General features: G+C 36.5%; 1 protein-coding gene across 1 annotated transcript in view; it reads right to left on the bottom strand.

The window, feature by feature from the left end:
• The window catches only part of REEP3 (receptor accessory protein 3), a 99,440-nt gene that overhangs the window by 42,801 nt on the left and 33,956 nt on the right, over nt 1–22,683 (bottom strand). The window contains 1 exon segment of the mRNA NM_001101961.2: nt 7,722–7,794. Coding sequence (NP_001095431.1) covers nt 7,722–7,794 — 73 coding nt within the window.

The following is a 22,683-nucleotide window of genomic DNA, read 5'->3' as shown; positions in this document are numbered from 1 at the left end:
CTTTCAGAATGGAAGAGTCTTCTCTGAACAATCTGCCCTGCACAAAAGAAAACACCTGAAGATACAGACACTGATAATTTTCTGAGGAAATGACTGTGATGGGTTAAGATGTGTCCCCCAGAAAGATATGCTGAAGTCTGTTACAGACCGTGTTCCCCTAAAATTTGCATGCTGAAGTGCTAACTAACCCCCAGAGTAATGGTATTTGGAGATAGAAACTTTAAGGAGGTGATGAAGATTAACAAGGTCATAAGGAGGAGGCCCCACTTCAAAGGATGGGGCTCCATTTCAATATATGGGTCCCCACTTCATAAGAAGAGTAAGAGACCCCAGGAAATCTCTCTCCCTGCATGCAGAGAGAAAAGGTCATATGAGGACACAGATAGAATGTCTGTAAGCTACAAAGAGGCCTCCCCCAAAACCAACCCTGATGGCACCTTCATCTTGAACTTGCAGCCTACAGAACTGTGAGAAATAACTTTACGTGGCCTAAGCTAGTCATTGTGTGGCATTCTGTTACAGTAGTCTGGCAAGAGTACTGCAAAGTTCTAACCCTCAGAATGTGACCCCACTTGGAAACAGGGTCACTGAAGATATAATTAGCTAGGATGAGGTCATCTTGGGGTATGGTGAGCCCTTAATCCAATGTGACTAGTGTCTTGAAAAGAAGAAAAAAAAGAGACTCAGAGACAAAGACACATGAGGGAGAACATCATGGGATAACAGAGGCAGAGACTGAAGTGCTGCCCCTGCAAGGCAAGAATCACCAAGGACTGCTTCCTGCCAACCACTGCAAGGACTGCTTCCTGCCAACCACTGCAAGGACTGCTTCCTGCCAACCACTGCAAGGACTGCTTCCTGCCAACCATTGCAAGGACTGCTTCCTGCCAACCACTGGAAGCTAGGAACAGGCAAGAAAGGATTCCCATCAACAGGTTTCAGAGGGAAAGTGGCCCTGCCCATATCTCAGCCCCAGAAGAGCGAGGCAATAAAATTCTATTGTTTTAAGGCACTCAGTTTGTGGTACTTCCTTATGGCAGTCCTAGGAACAAATAAAATGCCTGGTTAAATCACCTTGTAGTGAAGATCACAGTCAGCAAGCCTCTGCAGGGGTTCAGGACTTTGAATCAGCTTTTCATTATAATATTCAAATATGAGTAGAGAACTGAGGATCACCTAACTTTTGAGAAAAATCACACATGAAAAACAGAGACTGAAATGTAGAAAGAACATGTCTAAAGAGCTATCATTCATATCCTCAGATGAAAGGGAAACTATTTTAAACAAAGTAGGAATAGGAGGCTATCGAAAAAGGGACGTTCAGAGAATAAAAGAAGCCCTTGGAAATTAAACACAGAAGAGAAGATAAAATTGAGGAACTCTATCATAAAATACAGCCAAAAAAAAAAAGAGTTGGGAAAGAGAAGAAAAAAGATCAGAAAATTAGAGAACCAGTCCAAGTGGCTTTCTAACTGAACAAAAGGAACCCCAGATAAAACAATTAGTGAAAATGAAGTAGAGAAAATCCTTAAAGAAGTTAAAAGACAAAATTCTGAAGGAAAATACTTTCAGCCTACTTTCATCTCCAAAAAAAAAAAAAAAAGCCTTCTTGGGAAGAAAGGCATCCATCAAAATGAGGAAGTAAAAGAAGAAAGAGGAAACAGGAGATTAAGAAACCTGAGGATCTAAGAGTCAGTCTGGAATATCTAATGGATGAGAATGCACTGAGAGGAAATTCACACATCTGTCACAGAGTTTGGGTCTAAATAAGCAAAGAGAACAGAGAATGCCAAATAAGCAAACAAAACAAAACAGAAAAACAAGATGACGAATCACAAATAACTGTGAAGAAAAAGAATGGTCATGGCAGGATACTGTAGACATCAGATGCAAATGGTGTTTCCATGCTGAAAAAGCTTATATAATAGGTGCTGATTTAAATGCTTTGTTGCATTAACTCACATAATCCTCACAACCACCTGAGGAGGCAAGTACTACTACAGTGCTTTTCTCCCAGATCAGGAAAGTGAGGCAAAGAATAACCCGTTCAAAGATACAGCTAGTAAGGCACAGGGCCAAGGTGATAAGCCAAGCAGCCTAGTTCTTTATCTCTACACTCTATTGCTTTTTGCTAATTTAGCCTCAACAGTGCAAACACTGAATACTGATCCAACTCCAATTACATTCTAATGATACTGGAAGGCCATAGGGAAATTATGCAAGTAAATACTGACATTGGGTAACTAACAAATCATCTTTAACAGAAGGAAGTCAACTGATGAGATACATCTGAAAAATTAAGAAACAGCAATACAAGCATGTATTTAGATGTATAAATAAATACTAACGGATTTGGATAAAAGAACTGTAAGCAGTTTCCTCGAAAGTTAGAAATAGAGATGAGGAAGGTGGGGAACTGTTGTTTTACATAATAAGCCTTCGACAACTGTTTGATTTTAAAATTATAAATAAGTAAAGCTTTGATAAAAACAAAAAGTAATTAAAAGTAGATTAGAATAAAAAATAAACAGGAATGCAGCCTGACAAAACTAATTTTCAAAAAATAAAAAAAAATCCCCCTTTTTGAGGCATTGCAGAAACCAACACAATATTTTAAAGCAATTATCCTTCAATTAAACATAGATAAAATTTTAAAAAATCCCTTTAATTCATTAAATTTTCATACTTCTCAAATTATTAAAACCCTTCAATCAAATGAGTGTTTTTAATCCAAAATATGAAAAGATGCCTAGGGAACACGTTTGACAACAAAGTTTCTTTATTACATTTTTCCCCTTTATAACTGGTAGACAAATTTCTAACAGACAAAACTAGTAGACAATTTAAGATTTTACCAAATGACAAGCATGTGGCATATTTGTTCAGCTTCATATCACCCAAATATTCAGTCAAAAATTAGGTCACTTTCAAAAACTAAGTCAACAAGGTTTTGGAGGGCCTTTCAGAAAGTAATCTCCCAGAGTCTTCCCTGTTCTTTGTTCTTGCTCACAGTAAATCTCAGGACCAAATGTCTGTGATTTCTAACTACTGCTACCCAGTCTTTTCATTGCCACTTTCCCCAACATTCTTAGAATAAGAACACTGGTTTCCTAGAAAAGCTACAGCAATTATACACAACTTGGAAGTAAACACTCTATTTTCAAGTCGTGAGACGGTCTAGGCTTAAAAAAAATTGCAAAACCATACTAATTCTTCAGTAAGTTTACATTTCAATTACTGCAAGACTGCAAGACTTTAAGTAGGCCATAGCTGCCACACTATGCAGGAAATTATATCCTAGGAAAGCTCCGTTTTAAAAATAGGCAAAGGAAGAAAGGAAGGTTGCCAAAATACACAGCACTTTCCATTTGTTTTGATTTGAATAAAGCATCTGTTTGATCAGGTGCAATCTACAATGTTTGCAGGCTTAAAGACAATGGTAGCAGTTAGGGTGGGAAGAAGTAAATTAACCAAAAATGTTTGCTTTCTGAGAATAATTTTGAAGTAGATATCAGTAGAATTTAGGTATTAACCAAACATCACAGAATAACTGGACTTAGGGATAAGTCAGACTGGTCTGTGTACTCCTTAACAAGCAGAATCAAAGCTGAGAAACTAGACCCATCCACTGAAGAAAGGGACATGTTCTTGTAAGTACCATTTAATATTTGTTATATACTTAGAAGTCAACTCTTCTTCCTTCTTTACTCATTAAAAAATATTGAGTACCTACTATGTAACATGTACTGTTCTAGGTATAGAAATATAGCAATTAACAAAACAACAAAACTCTCTTTGGAGCTTATCTGGTGGGGGAAATAAACACAAATATATACAAAAAATATAGTACAGATAGTATAAAAGGCTATTAAGAATATAACAGGGAAATTTTAAGAAAGTTACTTTTATTAAGAAACTACCAGATAAAAAACAAATTTGGATGGGATTACAAGAAAACTTTGTGAGAACAGAGTTTTGATAAAATTGCTATAAACCAGGGGTAAAATCGGATGACTTAAGTTTAGGTGAGGCTCACTAAGAAAATGATACTCAAAATTTTTATCACAAATAAAATTATGCTAGAAATATTTAAAGAACTGCCAAGACCATACAGAACTTTCAAAAACTTCTCATTTTATCTTTAATCATCTTACAGTTGGTTTAGATGTTTATGGGTCCTGCCCTTGTACTGGTTAAGCTATTTCACTTAGAAAATATCCATATAACTGGGGTCTCAGAAGATCCACCTTGGAATTAATCACAGGCATATTCGCTGGTTGGTGGTGAAAGCTGTTTCAACTTTTTTGCTTTTCAAGCAAGAAAAATCCTCATTTATTTTCTAATCTGATACCTTTCCTGCCTTAATGATTCATGTGATCCTGCTGCTAAATCGCTTCAGTCGTGTCCGACTCTGTGCAACCCCATAGACGGCAGCCCACCAGGCTCCCCCATCCCTGGGATTCTCCAGGCAAGAACACTGGAGTGGGTTGCCATTTCCTTCTCCAATGCATGAAAGTGAAAAGTGAAAGTGAAGTTGCTCAGTCATGTCTGACTCTTAGCGACCCCATGGACTGCAGGCCACCAGGCTCCTCCATCCATGGGATTTTCCAGGCAAGAGTACTGGAGTGGGGTGCCATTGCCTTCTCCATGTGACCCTGGGCAAGTTAATTCACTTCACTGAGCCTGTAATAGTCCAATATTCCTTACTACTTTATGGAATTGGAGTGAGGGCCACTGAGATATTGTATTAGGCAGAAGAATAATGTCTCCCTCCTCCAAAGATGGCCCTGTCTTAATCCCTGGAACCTGTGAATACATTAGGTTGAGTGTTAGAGGAGAAATCAGGCTGCACATGGAATTCAGGTGGCTAATCAGCCGACCCTCAGATGGGGCAAGGAGCCTGGATTACTCAGGTGAGTCCAATGTAGTCACGAGAGTCTTTATTAGGGGAAGAGGACTTCAGAACCTTCTTTTATCTCAGGAGAACTAGAGAGATAGCAGCTTGAGGAGGTCTCAGTCCAATGTTTCTGGCTTTGAAGCTGGAGGAATACAGCCGTAAGCCAAGGAGTGTGGGCCACCTGTAGAAGCTAGCAAAGGTAAGGAAACTGATTTTCCCCTAGAGTTTTCCAAATGAATGAGGCCTGTGGATCCATTTCAGATTTCTGACTTCTGAGACTGGAAAAGAAACATTTGCTTTGGTTTAAGCCAGTAAATGTGTGGCAACTGTTGTAGTAGCAACTGGAAATAATAATACACAGAAGTATTTTGAAATTGGTAGAAATTACGTAAACGTTAAGATGCTATTTTTCTAGTATGATATCTCTGCTTAGTCTCTTCAGCAGACTTGATGGCAGACAGTTCGGTCCCCAGGAGGTCTCAGAGTAGCATCATACTTCTGTGTCAAAAGCCGATTCCTGCCTTTCTTGTTTCAGTGCCTGTTTTTCCGTTTCACTCTAGCTCTTGCTTAATTTGTGAAGCAGATTTGATTACCATGTAATTATCAAAACTCCAGCCACCTGCTTTTTTGCTTCCCCAGTTTCCCTTCGATCACTCATGATTCTGATATTCCCAAAGGGATGGTTAAAGACACTTGCTCCAGAGTCATAATACTGTAGCAAAATTATGTACAGATAATTCTTTGTTTTATGAGTTAATCTCTAAAAAGATGTGCAAGGCAATATGTGAAGTATATATCAAATATGTATGCATGCAGTAGGTATGTGTGTATATATAAATATATAAGCACATGTCAAGTCTTAAAGTTTTTCCAACAGTTTGAATAAGAATGTGAATGGATTCTCTTCCATAGGTTAAATTACTTTAACTTATGAAGCAGAACTAAAATTTGAGGATTAGACCATTCTTACTAACACCAAATTTATAGAATAATGCAGTAGTAAAATTTTGAGTGTTGTATTAAGGGAATAAAACACAAATCTATGTTTTTAAGTCCTTAAAAACATTAACAAAATTAAATTGATACTTAGTAAGAAATGTAGTAATACTGTCATAATGGTTCTTAGGTCAATCCCTGAATAATACTGTTTTTCCTGCTCTTCTATCATTAATTTACACATGAAGGGCCTCTCTTCATTGTAATTTGTTATACTTTTATGGGTTTCCTTAGTAGCTCAGATGGTAAAGAATCCACCTGCAATGCAGTTGGATTGAATCCACCTGGGTTCAATCTCTGGGTTGGGAACATCCCCTGGAGAAGGAAGCGGCAACTCACTCCAGTATTCTCGCCTGGAGAATTCCATGGACAGAAGAGCCTGGTGGGCTACAGTCTGTGGGGTCGCAAAGAGTTGGACACAACTGAGCGACTAACACATACATACTTTTATATTTCCTTTTGCTATATTCTTATCTTTTATTTAGGGGATGGCATTTGCGTGCCACCCTGCTGACAAGGTCCTCATTAGAACTTCATTTTCAGTTTGTAATTTTTTCCCAACAAAAACGTTGTACATTTGGGAGGGGAATGAGAATACTTCACAGATACGTACACAGAGACACTCAGATATACCAGTTGTTGTTTATTCTAGGTTTATAATACTTCACAGGTAGGAGCTGAGGAACATATCACCCTGTACTTCAAATATACAATAAAGTAGAATCAGAAAAAAAAAAAAATCTCATGTAGTCACACTATCATAAATTTTTCAAATGAGGGTTGTATTGGCCAGTACAATTAATTAGTAGCAAGTTGTATACTCCTAGCTTATATTTTTGTGGTGTTTAGAAATGAAGAGCAAGTCTTGTTTTTATTTTTCAAAACAGAATTCCAATTAAAATATGACACCATAAGGCAGAGTGTTGTGTGTGGACTAGTGCAAGGTTGTGGAGTGTTACTGTTTTGCTTTAAATATAAAATTGACAATAATTTCAGATCGACTACATCTAATAATAAAAGTTTGGGTAGTATTTTGTATGTTTTTGGAATTTGACTTCATTTTTCTAGTGACTATTTTTAAAATTTATTTTAAAAAGTATTGGTCTATGACATAATGGAAATTATTTAAAAACAAAACAAAACCCAAAGTAGCCCTGTATCACAAGTAGCTTGAGAAGCACTGTTAACTGAAGAAAAGTGCTTGTATCTAAAAACTAAAGTATGCCAGTACCTTAAAACAACATTTGAAGAATTTATTATAATAAACATTTAAAAATTAGTGAAAGTAAAAAAAAAAAAAAGAAAAAACAGCTAAGAGATGGGGAAGAGGAAAGTGAAAGAGAAAAGAAAGATTGATGACTGAAGAGGAAGTCATTATAATATACTATGATTCAAGAAGAAAAAAAAGACTGTAATTGTCAGTAGTCGTAAGGTATCTATATATTTAATCAATTAGAAGATGACAAAAGCCTATGAAGGAAGGAAAAGATTTTGGGACCAAAGAGATATTCCAGGTAAACCTATACATTTATAAGACTAAAAAACAGACAGTTTCCCAACCTCTTATTTTACTGGAGGTTGAATAGAGATGCAATGACTCATTTGGGAATCATACTTGTTTAAATGCCAACTGACAGCAAACTATTTTTGAAACTCCACTTTGGAATTATATTCAAAATTAGTTTTAAAAAAAGACGAACTTCATTACATTTATATAACATTTTTAACCCAAAACATTATTCCAGCTGTTTCTAAAATAATGTTTTTCTAGTATTGTATACAGTGGAAACATTCAACTAGAACTGATCACTCACAAAACTATACTTACATATTCCTTCACGTTTTTCGTTTTCACAGCTTTGTATGAATAATATGCAGGATAAAGCATTCCAAACACCAACCTAAAAGCAAAAAGTGCAAGAAGACGAATCAAACATAACAATGGTTTTAATAGCTCATGAAAATTTCACCTGATAGAAAAGTAGATAGTACATGGAGACCACACGACAGTGTAAATGTGTACAAAAACTTGCTGTATAAACTAAATCCACTCAGAAAAGCAAAGGAAAAAAATGTTTTTTGAAAACAAAAAGGATAGTTTCAATATTTTACACAGGTTTATAGGAACAAAAGATTAATTTTAAAAATGGCCGTTTAAAAATCTTTTATTTGACAAAAAATATTCTGTGGATCCCTGAACATTTTGGAAAACATACAAAATTGCAGAAAGTAAAATAAAAATTGTCCTCAGCCTATGAGTCAGAAATTACCACAGGCAACACTTTATGCAAATCCCATTTTTTATCCATGGGATGCAAACCTAAAACAGACATAATGTTTGCATACACACACACAATTTGTGATAATGGAAAAAGTGGTCCTTCACTCTGATTTCTAATTATGACAATGCTGTGAAACAATACTTGATATATTTATTATAAGATATATTAAAATAACTCAAAGCACTTATAAAATGACAATTACTAACAGGATTTAATTCGAACAGATAGCATTAAATTATTTCACCAAATTCCAGATCCAAGGAATATGTGTGTGTTTGTGTGTATATATATATATATATATAGAGAGAGAGAGAGAGACAGAAATGACATGACACAGTACACATTGGCATTTTCACATAATATATCATGGAATTTTTCTCTTCAAATATTAGTCCACAGTATTGATATCTTCACTACATTCCACAGTGATATTTGTATGGTTTATTTAAACAGTCCTGTATAGGCTTTTGGTTAATTTCCAGATTTCTGCTATTGTGCTGTACTTAGTCACTCAGTCATGTCCGACTGTTTGCGACCCCATAGACTGTAGCCTGCCAGGCTCCTCTGTCCACGGGGATTCTCCAGGCAAGGCTACTGGAGTGAGTTGCCAGCCCTCCTCCAGGGAATCTTCCCAACCTAGGGATTGAACCAGTGTCTACTATGTCTCCTGCACTGGCAGGCAAATTCATTATCCCTAGTGCCATCTGGGAAGCCTTTCTTAAGGGACAGGAGGAGTTATTTTCTCAGGGCAAGAATTCTAAAAAGGAATTTTCTTCAAACTTTCTCTGGAGTCTAAAGTATATTGTGACCACACTGTCAAAAATCATATTTTTCTGTGGTCATAGTTTCATAGCCAAAATTTAGACCAGATAGTGCTCAAATTGGCCCTGATAACAAGGGCAGATTGGTCCCAGCAGGGATTGTCCCTGAGGGGAAGTAGCGGTCTTAGTTTGATCAGCCCCAGGATGTTGATTATAGGAGAAAGTCTTGGACATAAGGGAACTTCAGTCCACTTTCCTATCCTATGTCAATAAAGAGCTAATATTTTTAGCCCATTTTTCTTATCCTTGGATCACAGGTTGACCAGTCATTAAAAATTTTTTTCCAAGAAGTTCCCAGGTTGGGTGTGAAAACTTAAGAGGAAGTGCTTCCCATATTAGCTTGAGCAGCTTGTACCAGATGTCTTTGCACTACTGCACATAATAAAAAAAAAAATTTCTGTGCACACTGATATTCACTTCTTGGTTGTGATGTTGCTGCTTCAAAGAGTATAGACATTTTTGCCTATTACCAAATATGCACTGCAGAGAAGGAGTTCTATTTTACATTCCTGTACATTGCCAATCGTGTGTATCTTGATTTTTTAAAAAAGTCTGCCAGCTAAATAAGAGATACATAATCATCTCATATGTTTTAATAGTTAAAGTATGAGTTTTTTCCCGTGTTCACTGGTTTTCTGATACATGAAGTGTATGAAATTCTGTTGTCTACTTTCCTTTTGGTTTATTTTTAAAAAGAGTTTTAGAATAGTTTTATTTTTACAGAAAAGTTGAGAAGATAGTACAGATAGTTCCCAATAGCCTACACTTAGTCCTATTACTACTACCTTGTATCAGAGTATGGTATATTTGTCATAATTAATAAATAATTTAAACTATATTATTAATTAAAGTTCAGGCTTCCCTGGTGGCTCAGATGGTAAAGAATCTGCTGCAATGTGGGAGACCTGGGTTTGATCCCTGGGTTGGGAAGATCCCCTGGAGAAGGGCATGGCAACCCACTCCAGTACTCTTGCCTGGAGAATTTCATGGACAGAGGAGTCTGTCCATGGGCTACAGTCCATTGTGTTGCAAAGAGTCGGACATGACTGAATGACTTTCACAAAGTCCATACTTTATTCAGATTTCTTACAGTTTTTACCTAGCATCCTTTTTCTGTCCCAGGATCCCATTAAAGATAGCATATTTATAGTTAGTTGTCTTCCCTCCTTAGGACTCTTGGCTGTAACAATTTCTCAGACTCCTTGGGAAATGATCTGGACAGTTTTGAGGAATACAGATCAACTACACTGCAGGAATACCAGACCACCTGACCTGCTTCTTGAGAAATCTGTATGCAGGTCAGGAAGCAAGTTAGAACTGGACATGGAACAACAGACTGGTTCCAAATAGGAAAAGGAGTACGTCAAGGCTGTATATTGTCACCCTGCTTATTTAACTTACATGCGGAGTACATCATGCAAAATGCTGGACTGGATGAAGCACAAGCTGGAATCAAGATTGCCCGTAGAAATATCAATAACCTCAGATATGCAGATGACTCCAGCCTTATGGCAGAAAGTGAAGAAGAACTAAAGAGCCTCTTGATGAAAGTGAAAGTGGAGAGTAAAAAAGTTGGCTTAAAGCTCAACATTCAGAAAACTAAGATCACGGCATCCAGTCCCATCACTTCACGGCAAATAGATTGGGGAAACAGTGGAAACAGTGGCAGACTTTATTTTTGGGGGGTTCCAAAACCACTGCAGATGGTGATTGCAGCCATGAAATTAAAAGATGCTTACTTCTTGGAAGGAAAGTTATGACCAACCTAGACAGCATATTCAAAAGCAGAGATACAACTTTGCCAACAAAGTAGTCAAGGCTATGGTTTTTCATGTATGAATGTGAGTGCTGGACTAGAAAGAAAGCTGAGCTCCAAAAATTGATGCTTTTGAACTGTGATGTTGGAGAAGACTCTTGAGAGTCCCTTGGACGGCAGGGAGATCCAACCAGTCCATCCTGAAGGAAATCAATCCTGAATATTCACTGGAAGGACTGATGTTGAAGCTGAAACGCCAATACTTTGATGTACTCTGATGGAAGAGCTGACTCATTGTAAAAGACCCTGATGCTGGGAGGGATTGGGGGCAGGAGGAGAAGGGGACGACAGAGGATGAGATGGTTGGATGGCATCACTGACTCGATGGACATGAGTCTGGGTGAACTCCGGGAGTTGGTGATGGACAGGGAGGCCCGGCGTGCTGCAGTTCGTGGGGTCGCAAAGAGTCGGACATGAACTGAACACTGTAGGAAACTGCTCGACAGGCATTTGTCTGATGTTTTTCTCATGATTAGAGACTGTATGGGTTTTGGTGAGGAAAATCACAGAAGCACAGTTCTATCACATCATATTATATTAAGGGCACATACTATTAGTATGACTTATCACTGTTTTGTCAACCCTGAACACTAGGCTGAAGTGGTGCCTGTTCGATTCGCCATTGTAAGGTTACTCCCTGCCCTACCTTGCTTTCCATGGTGTAGTCTTGGGAAGGAAGTCACTATGCACAGGCCACGTTGAGTGAGGAGTTGACCTCTACCTCCTTGAGGGTGGAGTAGCTATATAAATTATTTGGAATTCTTCTGCATGGGAGATTTGTCTATTATCCCCCAGCCATTTATTCAATAATTTATTTACATCAATATGTACTTGTATGTTTATTTTATACTTTTTAGTTTTTAATCTATTTGTTACTCAAAAGCTCTGAACATTGGGAAATCTTTCAGTTAGTTCCTGTGTCCCTTTGTACGTCTATAATTGGGAGGGACTTTTGTTTTTTAAGCAATTACTAATTACTTTCTGGCACTATAAAATGGACCTGGCTCATGCCATGTAATAATTCCTGTTGCATTCCTAGAATCAGCCACTTCTCCATGGAGCCTTGGTTTCCTTTATTGGACAGTGAGTGGTATTTAAGACTGTCTGGTATTTAAGATCTGAGTGCTAAGTGTGCTCACTGTTACTGGAGTGTAGGTGATTCAAGGCCCTTGTGTGTTTTGTATGTTAGCCCATATCTTTCTAGGTTATTATCTTTTGATTTTGTTTATGAAGTTTGCTCAAATACATAATGTATTATGTTTGCCAGGGCTGCCATAACAAAATAGCACAAACTGGATGGTTAAAACTACAGCTGTTTATTGTCTCATAGTTCTGATGGCTGGAAGTCCAAGATCAAGGTGTGGGCTAGTTTAGTTTTTTCCTGAGGTCTTTCTCTGTGGATTGCAGGTGGTCACATTCTCACTGTGTCCTCATACCTTGGTCTGTGTGTGTGTCCTAATCTCTTTTTCTTGTAAGAATACCAGTCATATTGGATTACGGCCCACTCTGAATACCTCATTTTAGCTTACTTGCCTCTTTAAAGATCTTATCTCCAAATACAGTCACATTCTGAGATATTGCAGGTTAAGACTTCAACATACAAGTTTTGGGAGACGGACACCATTCAGCCCGTAACACTAATTTAAGGACTTTCAAATAAGTGTTTCCATTTAAATATGCGTTCTTAGACTGAGAGCAAATGAATATATCTTTATATGAGAGATATAGAGAAAGATAGAGAGATTTTTAGTTCATTTATAGTTTATCTGAGGGAGGGGGGATGGGCTATAAATCCCTGGTGACTTATCCTTCAGAAAACTGAACCACGTGTTCGCGGCTCATGTCACCAGTTCTGAGGAACAACAAGTTTTCTCCTGCTTTGGATTTTATCCTCACCGACCGAAAGCCTCATCATTAATACTCTCCGTTATCTAATACTACTACCCTGTGAATGCTACCTCACCAGAAGCCAATTCCCAGACTCTGGCTATGAGACTTTTAGCTGTGCCACAGAGCCTAGGACGTTTCAGTTTAACACGGGCACCTTACAAGGCACAGAGGCTTTCCAGCTTAGTGGTTTCTAAATCAGTTGACTTAGCACCTGAGGTGTAAACGAGAACACAGCTCTCAGGTCTGCTCTGTGTTCATCCTCACTGCCAACCTAAGGTATAACCCCACTGTCAGCCACCGCAATAAAGTTTACATATTCAAGTTAATCATTTCAGTCTACTCTGTATTTCCTTTTACAATTGGGACACAATCAACATATTATCTTCCATATTCTCATACAACCTAGTACTTAGTAGCTGGATTTAATTCAACATGAACCTCTCCATCACCATCAGTTTTGAGTCGTCTTCTCCTTCCCCTGCTGTATCACGCATTCAGTCTGTAACTCAGCTTTCTTCTCGGGAGCACCCATGCCTCCATCCTCTTTTATTTATATACAAGTGGCCAGTGATACATTTGGGCTTGTGCCATCTCATCTGACTTACTCAATGGTTTTCCCAACACAGCTTCTGGCTCCACTGTAGAGCAGTCTTCCTAACACACCTGCTGTCCTGCCCTGCTTAAAGACTGTAGTAGCTGGCCTCTTCACCTGCTTGCCAAACGGCCCATGTGGGGACTCATCAGAACGTCATTTGGAAAAACACTGCCTTATATAAACCACCTGTTCTAACACGGTTTCCTCAATATGCCTCTTGTATTTCACTTCAGTCCTGGAGTGTGTGCTTCCTGCCTGCATGTCTCCTTTCCTCCTTATCCTCCCCTCCCTCCTCTCCTTTCTTTCTTCTATTTCCACCCCCCCAACACCGGCTTAATTAACTTTTTCCCATCAAGATCCCACCCTCTTCCAGAGACTTCTAAATTACTTTTATTGTGAATTTTAGAATTTGTTAGCATTAGTCATTTTTCCTTTAGCATACTCTATTTTAGATTGTTTGAATTCTTAATGTATACATAACTGACTTCGAAAATAATTTTCTTACACATAGTAAGATTTGGTGCTAGTTGGTGCTATGTATACAGGTGTTTTGCCTTTATTTTTTAACCTCTGTATTGAATAGAACCAGTGAAATGAACAAATATTATGTCCCTAACACCAAAATGTTGTAAAGAGTAGAAACTAATAATGTATTTCATTTGGAACATGGGAAAGATTAAACGTCTTAGTGAATAGTGGGACAATTTTTAAAGACCACCACTGTTCATATGATAATTTATTGCTCCAATGAGAATATACTGGATAATTTATTACTAACACTGTAATATTTTCTCAGTGATTTTTTGGGTTCATTTTCTTTAATATTGGGCTCTACTGTAGATGTTTGCAACCTGGGAGGTCAGGCATAAAGCCAAAGCATGAGCACATAGTGTACAAAAGCAAATAAAGTTTATTTTAGAAGGCCACCTACAAGAGAAACTTGCAGTTTATAAAGGGAGTATTTACTACAAATAAAGTTGACCTATAAATATGAATATCATTTCAGTTACAGAGGCAGGAAGAAATAGTTGCTAATTTCCTCTTAATTTTATTTTTGCCTAAAGAGGTGAGAACTTTGCCAAAATACTCATAACACCCTTTCCCCCCGTTAAGGTAAAGTTGCCTATATGAACACTGGCTATGCTGAAAAACACTGTTTAAAAAAGGAAATAAAATTTATGGGAATGCAGTAGTGAGGACGGTTCTTGTATCATTTTTCATATATGAAAAATACTTGAAATAGCTATCTTCTGGACAGATGTTAAGACACAATCCAACTTCCACCAAAATTGTTTGAAAATTACATATTCAAAGGGCAATCTAAGAAGCAATGAATAAGGGTGTACTCAATACTAGATTTAATGTCATCAAAGCATAAAAGTTAAGCATCAATTCATAAAAAAATTGGTTAAATACTTTTCTGATTAAGATTCTAAAAAAGAACTTATTGCAGAATTTTTGGAAGATATACAAAAGCATTAAAAAGACAATAAAAACCAAGAAATTCCATGACTGAATAAACCATCTTTCTTTTATAAATTTATTTGTTACGATTTTTACTAAACTTTTCACAAGCCTAATATATCATTCAAAGTCTTTCAAACTTTTATAAATGCATCAATAACATTTTAATAACAAACTGATCAATTTAACATTTAAATTACAAAGAACTAATTCCAAAGATTTAAACTTCCTTTTTTATTACTCTTGTCATTCTTTTAAAAACACTGAAAGGGCTTCCTTGGTGGCTCAGCGGTAAAGAATCCGCCTGCCAATGCAGCAGACACGGGTTTGATCCCTGAATCCAGGAAGATCCACATGCCGCAGAGCAACTAAGCCCGTGTGCCGCAACTGCTAAAGCCTGTGCTCTACAGCCCAGGAACCACGTGTCAGAACTGCTGAAGCCCGCATGCCCTAGAGTCCAGGCTCCGCACCAAGGGAAGCCATCACAATGAGAAGCCCGGGCACTGCAATGAAGAGTAGCCCCTGCATGCTGCAACTAGAGAAAAGACCTAGCAACAAAGAACCAGCACAGCCAAAAATAAATAATTTAAAAAATGAAAAATAAAGCCACACACAAATAGAATAGTCTTAATAAAACAAATCCCTCTATCAGCTAGTTTTTTTTAATTGAAGTATAGTTGATTTACAATGTTGTAATTGCTGTAGTATAGCAAAATGACTCAGTTACACAGATACATGTATTCTTTTTCATATTCTTTTTCATTATGGTTTATCCAAGGATACTGCATACAGTTTACTGTGCTCTAAAGTAGGATTTTGTTTATCCATTCTATATATAATAGTTGGCATCTGCTAACCTATAACTCCCAATCCATCCTTCCTCCACCCCTACCTCCTGGCAGCCACAAGTTTGTTCTCTATGCGTCTGTTTCTGTTTCCTGGATGGGTTCATTTGTGTTATGTTTTAAATTCCACATGTAAGTGATATCATATAGTATTTGTCTTTCTCTTTCTGACTGACTTCACTTAGTATGATACTCTCCAGTTGCATCCGTGTTGTTGCAAATGATGCTGTTTTGTTCTTTGTTATGGTTGAGTAGTATTCCATTGTATATACGCACTACATCTTTATCCATTCATCTGTTGATGCACATGTAGATTGTTTCCATGTCTTGGCTATTGTGAATACTGCTGCTATGAACATAGGGGTGCATGTATCTTTTGGAATTATAGTTCTGTCTGGGTATATGCCCAGGAGTGGGACTGCTGGATCATATGATAATTCTATTTTTAGTTTTCTGAGGAATCTCCATACTGTTTTACATCATGGCTGCATCAACTTACATTGCCACCAGCATTGTAGGAGGATGGTTCCCTGTTCTCCACACCCTTTCCAGCACTTATTTGTAGAATTTTTAATGATGGACATTCTGACAGGTGTGTAATTTTGATTTTCATTTCTCTAATAATTAGTGATGTTGAGAATCTTTTCATGTGCCTATTGGCCACCTGTATGTCTTCTGTGGAGGAATGTTTATTTAGGTCTTCTGCCCATTTTTTTGATTGGGTTGTTTTTTTGTTGTTCTTGAGTTATATGAGCTGTTTTTATATTTTGGAGATTAAGCCCTTGTCTGTTGCACTGTTTGCAGATATTTTCTCTGTCTGTAGGGCTGTCTTTTCATTTTGTTTGTGGTTTCCTTTGCTGTGCAAAAGTTTATAAGCTTGATTAGGTCCCATTTGTTTATTTTTGTTTTTATTTCTAGTGCCTTGGAGACTGATCTAAGAAAACATTGGAATGATTTATGTCAGAGAATGTATCATGTAGCTTTAAAAATTATTAACAGTGATCCAGTCTTAACATTTTGGCATTATCTTTTCAAGTTTTTCTACAATCTTACAACATTATCTTAACATTTTAAAGACCAATATTAAAAAAAGTTCTAATTATGTTATAAAATATCATAATTTAAACATAATTGACATCTTAGAGCACATAGATTTTTATCCTTAAGTCTTTCTATAATTACTAATAATAGCAATTATTTATCAACATTTTATATTAGGCAGGATGTTAAACACTTTTGATATATCATTTCAACTTAGTTCTCCTACTAACACCTAGAGATAGGTGATATTTTCATACCTATTTTATAAATGAAAAACTGAGCCTTAGAGAAGTTTAAAAAAAAATCCATTGTCAAATATTTTGTAAGTTTATTGGCTACATTCAAAGTCAGGCACTCTCACTGCAATCCACACTTAAAAATCACTGTTTATTTCCTAATGACATATCGTAGAAGTGGAATAGCTAAGTCAAAGGGGCTGAGATTTTGAAGATCTCTGATAATATACTGCCAAATTGCTCTTTGGCAAAGTAACATAATTTATATTCTTATAAGGAGTGTATAAAATACCCATTTAAGGACTATGTAATAACACAAAAGTCAAACAAGTAAAATACAGTAGGAGAGTCAGTAGGCATTTTTTCCAGTGGATGAACTGTGTTTTTTAGATAATATGTGGATTAGAACAATCACATGGTGCATAAATTGATACTTAAAAGAGGAAAACACCCCCAAATATTATAGTTAATGATGCTAACATTTAATTTCAGAACTATCTTAATTTCCTCTGAATTGTCTTTGTATTACAAGTTACTGCTCTAATAATAGAATTGTAACTGTAGTTTGTTAAAAGTAAGCATAACAAATAGCTTATTGCTGATAATAAACCATATTACACCAATACATAATATGACCAAACTCATTGGCACCTGGGGTTGCTCAGTTGGCAAATTCTCCTTATTCCACTGCTTTCAGAATCATGCTCCCAAACAAACAAAAAATGTTAATTATAATGTTCTATTACATTAAAGGAGAAACTCAATGAAAAGAGAGATGAACTAAAATGGAATAGCTAATATTAAAGAAACAAAAGATAGGATCAAAAATCAGGATGATGAAAGACATGTACCAGGTTATGGCGAGTCAGTCATAATTAACAAGATACCATGTACAGTCTTAAAGAGCAATGCAAAATAAAACATTCCGGGCCCTCATCACAGAGTATAAACAAACCCCATCTGTCTGTAATTCACTTTACACTAAAGACTGAGACCAGTGAAATGCACATAAAATAGCCTGGCCTAAGGATAGTAAACATGCAGAGGTCTCCCAGCTGTTCATTCCTGTGACCAAGAGAGAAACTGCTACTCATTCACTGCACTCTTTTCTGCCGACCCTGGTCTCGGAAACTTGTCAACACAGCACCAACATGAGTTCACAACAAAGGACAGACGCTAAGTGGATTTAACTTGCCCCTTTTTTTTGTTTTTGGCCATCCTTGTTCTAAACCTTTATTTCTCTAGGTGGTGTCATCCTAAATTTGGATCAAGCTCGACTACCAGGTTATGTTCTTAAGCATCACACGTCTCTTCTTTGAGGGAAAAATCACTTTAACGGAATTATTATTACTTTTTAATACATTCTTGTTTCTTCTTGAAGTACAGTATAAGAAACTGCCATATGAAACCCATGACTATAAATAACAGGGGAATAGTATTAAGAGCATTGTGTACTATATTGGTATTCCTGTATATTAAATCTCATATGTGAGATTTACCTTGGAATTCAGTACTTAAGTTTTCTTTGAGAAAATGATGCCCTACCTTCTATCTGATAAGAATTATATTGCTCCTTTTTTCCCTACCGACTAGTTGCCAGGAAGCCGATAGGCAAAATTTGTTGTTCAACCATGACGGGCCTTAGGATTGGTATATTTATACAGTACTTATATTCACAGGTTTTTATTTTCTATTTTGATTGCTATTTTTTCCTAGTCTTAATTCTCTTAATTTTTCTTTATTTTCTAACATATACATTTGGCAAACGATTTCTCAGATAATTTGAAAAAACACAGCAGAGCATAAACAAATAGTCAAAATGACGGCTAAGCACAGGATTCAGCTCTATGGTACCAGAGAACCAAAAAGGCATTTTTTAGTTTGGGTAGCCGAGTTTGGGAACCATGGGTGGTTCCCCAACTTAGCCACATGTTAAAATACTTTGGAAGGCTTCTTTTTAAATACTGTTTTTGTTATTGTTTAAAATGTATAGGTAATCTAAAAAATAAAGTAGAAAATGTAAAAATCTCCCATTTTGAAACACTCTATTTCACCAAAGAAGCATGGAAACAATTTCTAGAATAGCTTATGGTCAACTAATTGAATATAGAAAACACATGAGTAGTCAAACAGTAAATACTCAAACTCCTCATTTCCTAATTATCTTATTGGATTTTGCTATGCTCTTGAGGTTATTTATGCCTATTCTATGTGTATAGTGGAAATACTAAGTACTGTGGCTGTCTCAGCCCAGCTCCACATTCGGTGACATCACACTCGTAGCGTGAAACAGGCTACTATTGTTGGGAGTATTTACATCATGGAAATTGGTAAATGACATGAATCAGTCCCTTTGCTTCCATTGTTAAGCATTCCCAGCACTTCACTGCCTATATGTCTTTTAGCCAAGTGAAACTACAGTGTGCTTCTATCAGGAGGACAATGAAATACTATATGTAGAAAGAATTCACAGAATTTAGTGAAAACAAAAAGGCAGGCTATTCTGGCAACCAAGTTTATATTTATAAAAGGCTTCATGTAGGATAAAGAGGGCAAATGTATTTTGTCCTTTATCATAGTTCGATTCTGTTTGAAGATTAGGTCTCTAACATTAACACAGACTCTGAGTTTTTAAAATAAAATCAATTTTAAACACGAGGGAATTTTAGAAACAATCTATTTTATAACAGTAGTTTTCTGAATTTTTTCAAAGTAGTATTTTTCCCCTCAGAGGAAATCTTTCTTGGGATCATCAAAAAATAAGAGATGAATGCAAATAAATGAGACAAATGTGTTAAGTTGTCCTAGAGAATTTAATTTAGTTTCACTGATTGTAGAATCCTCTGAGGAATCCTAAACCCTTAAACTATTTGAAAAGCTCTCTATAAATGGTTTAGAAGCTCCCAAATCTGTCCGGATACAAGGATCAACTGGGAATGAGAATCTTTGGAAGTGGGGCTGAAGAATCTGAATTTCTGAATTCTGCATCTTCAAGAAACTAAGGTGTGACGACCTTAGGTTACTTTAGTTTTGGATTAAAGTTGATTATGATTAAGCAATATGCAGTCCATATGCTAAGGTCAAAGTGTATTTTTTAAAAGTAATGTGAAAATGACTAGTCTCTCTCAACTTTTGCCAAACTCCGTCCTTACCTAAACACTAAAATAAATGTTAAGAGATTATAAGGAAAAAGAGTTATATAAAGTGGTAAAAATTAGTAAATCCTTGAAAATAATAAATTTGTGCCTGTTTATGGCCAAATGATTACAGCTAGTACAGGGTTCAGTGATAACCCATGTATCTGTGTATATCCTTGCTAAATGAGTCATTATGCTACTGTTTAAGCAGCCATCAGGTAGCAGAAGTTCATGCATGATTACTGCAAAATAATACGTAACTTTGAATTATACAAATTTCAAGAAAAGATCTGTTGCTAAGAATTCTCTAGTAGAGAATTCCCACTTAGTAAAACACGTGGTCTTAAAGAAAGTATGAAAATTACAATCAGGAAAAAAAGCCCAATGAGAAAACCCCAAACCCTGAATTCTTTAATCAATGATACAAGTTTAAAACTGCCAAGGAGAAAAAAAAAAACACAGTTAAAAAAATTCTTTTGTAAGACTTTATACATGTTTTAATTATAGTCATCAAGAGCTATGAAGCTTGGAATTTTCATGTCGTCAGAGCTAAACTTCTAACTTTACTTTAGAGCTCTAATTTCTACTCTAAAAGGAAACCTAAAGATAACACTAAAGGGAAGAAATCAATCCACAGCAGATCAGACTAGTATTTCATCATCTTCTTACTCTCTCCCCTGGCCATCACCTCACCCTCCAACTACCAGGCCTACTGTGTGGTATACCCAGACTAAAGAAAAATATTTAAAAATAATGCTGAACTCAATACAGAATATCCTAGAGAATTGGGCTTCCTGTGGACGCTGTATAGAATGCCATACAGAACTAAAAGAAGACAACATTTCCTAAAATCAACAGCATTCCCCAGTTTACCAGGTCCAATTTTTCCATTCTAATTGTCACTACAAATAAGAAACTCATACATAAGATAGGTATTATTGTTCTATCTCTATAGATGATAAGGCTCAGAAAGTAATGATATGAATAAAGTACCCACCAAGCATCGAAGCCGAAGCAAAATATAGAACTTCCAATTTTAAAACCTGTGTTCTTTGCTCTATACCAAAAAACTCTGTAATTCATACAATGTGTAACTCATAGCAAATACCTTCAACATCAGTAGTTGAATAAAAATCAATGTTCACAAGTTATCTAAGTAATTGTGAATTGTGACGCACTAATGCATTACTGTCACATATAACAAGATATCTGAGACCCATTTTCTAACATTTTTATTAAAGTATAGTTGATTTATAGTGTGCTAGTTTCTGCTGTACAACAAAGTGATTCAGTTTTTTATATCCATACATACATGTGTATAATTCTTTTTCATACTATTTTCCATTATGGTTTACTGTAAGATAGTTAGTTACCTGTTCTATATAGTAGGACCTTATTTATGTATTATATTTTATGAACAGTACTTTGTATTTGCTAATTCCAAATTCCTAATTTATCCCCCTCCCTTTTCCCTTTGGTAACCATTGGTCTGGGCGCCGGTTTCTGTTTTGTAAGTAAGTTCACCTGTATCATATTTTAGATTTCACATGTAAGTGATATAATATTTGTCTTTAACTGTCTGACTCATTTCACTCAGTATGATAATCTGTTGGTTCATCCATGTTGCTGCAACTCTTATTACTTCATTCTTTTTTATGGCTGAGTAGTATTTCATTGTATGTATTTGCCACATCTTCGTTATCCATTCATCTGTCCATGGACATTTAGGTTGCTTCCGTGTCTTGGCTAGTGTAAATACTGCTGTCATGAACAAAGGGGTGCCTGTATCTTTTTGGATTATAGTTTTTTTCTGGATACATGACCAGGAGTGAGACTGCCAGATCATATGGTAATTCTATTTCTAGATTTCTAAGGAAACTTCACACTGTTCTCCACAAACAGTAACTGTATGATTTTACATTCCAACCAATGGTGTAGGAGGGTTCCCTTTTCTCCACACCCTCTCGCCAGCATTTGTTATTCGTAGATATTTTAATGATGGCCATTCTGACCAGTGTGAGGTAATACCTCAGGGTGGTTTTGATTTGCATTTCTCTAATAATTAGGGACATTGAGCATCTTTTCATGTTCCTGTTGGGCATCTGTATGTCTTCTTTGGAGGAATGAGACCCATTTTTTGACTGTGTACAAAGTCTACATAAGGAATATTGACATGTTTAATCAACATTCACATGCTCTACATTCCTATCAAACTGGTTAAGTGGCTATACTTGATGGAGTTAAGAATTACGCACATCATCTGACCAACCCCTGACTCCTGAATAACTCGCAGCTCAGAGAAACTATTTCTTTATTTAGCCCCTTAAACACAGGATCTGTTAAAACCCAAACTCAGCATTAGCCCCATCAACATTAAAGATAAGGAGAGTTCGCTGTAATCTAAAGTTTAAAAAAGGCTTCTGGTGAAGAAAAATTCACATAAACCACTTCTGAATATGTTGAGAAAACTTCCTCTCTTAAAGTAATGCCTCTATACAAATAAAAAGGAGATGAGTAAGAAAAGCCACAAACATGGGTTCTATCCTGACCTCCAAGTGAACTTCCCTGAACTGAACTCAGATTTAAAATTGCTGCCAAGTCCTCCCACTGTGCATTCATACCTACTGTGCAATCCAGACTGTAGTCATCTATAGTCCCCTCAC

Source organism: Bos taurus, chromosome 28, assembly GCF_002263795.3.
Source record: "Bos taurus isolate L1 Dominette 01449 registration number 42190680 breed Hereford chromosome 28, ARS-UCD2.0, whole genome shotgun sequence".
Taxonomy (NCBI): Eukaryota; Metazoa; Chordata; class Mammalia; order Artiodactyla; family Bovidae; genus Bos; species Bos taurus.
This window is presented reverse-complemented; position numbering and strand designations above follow the sequence as displayed.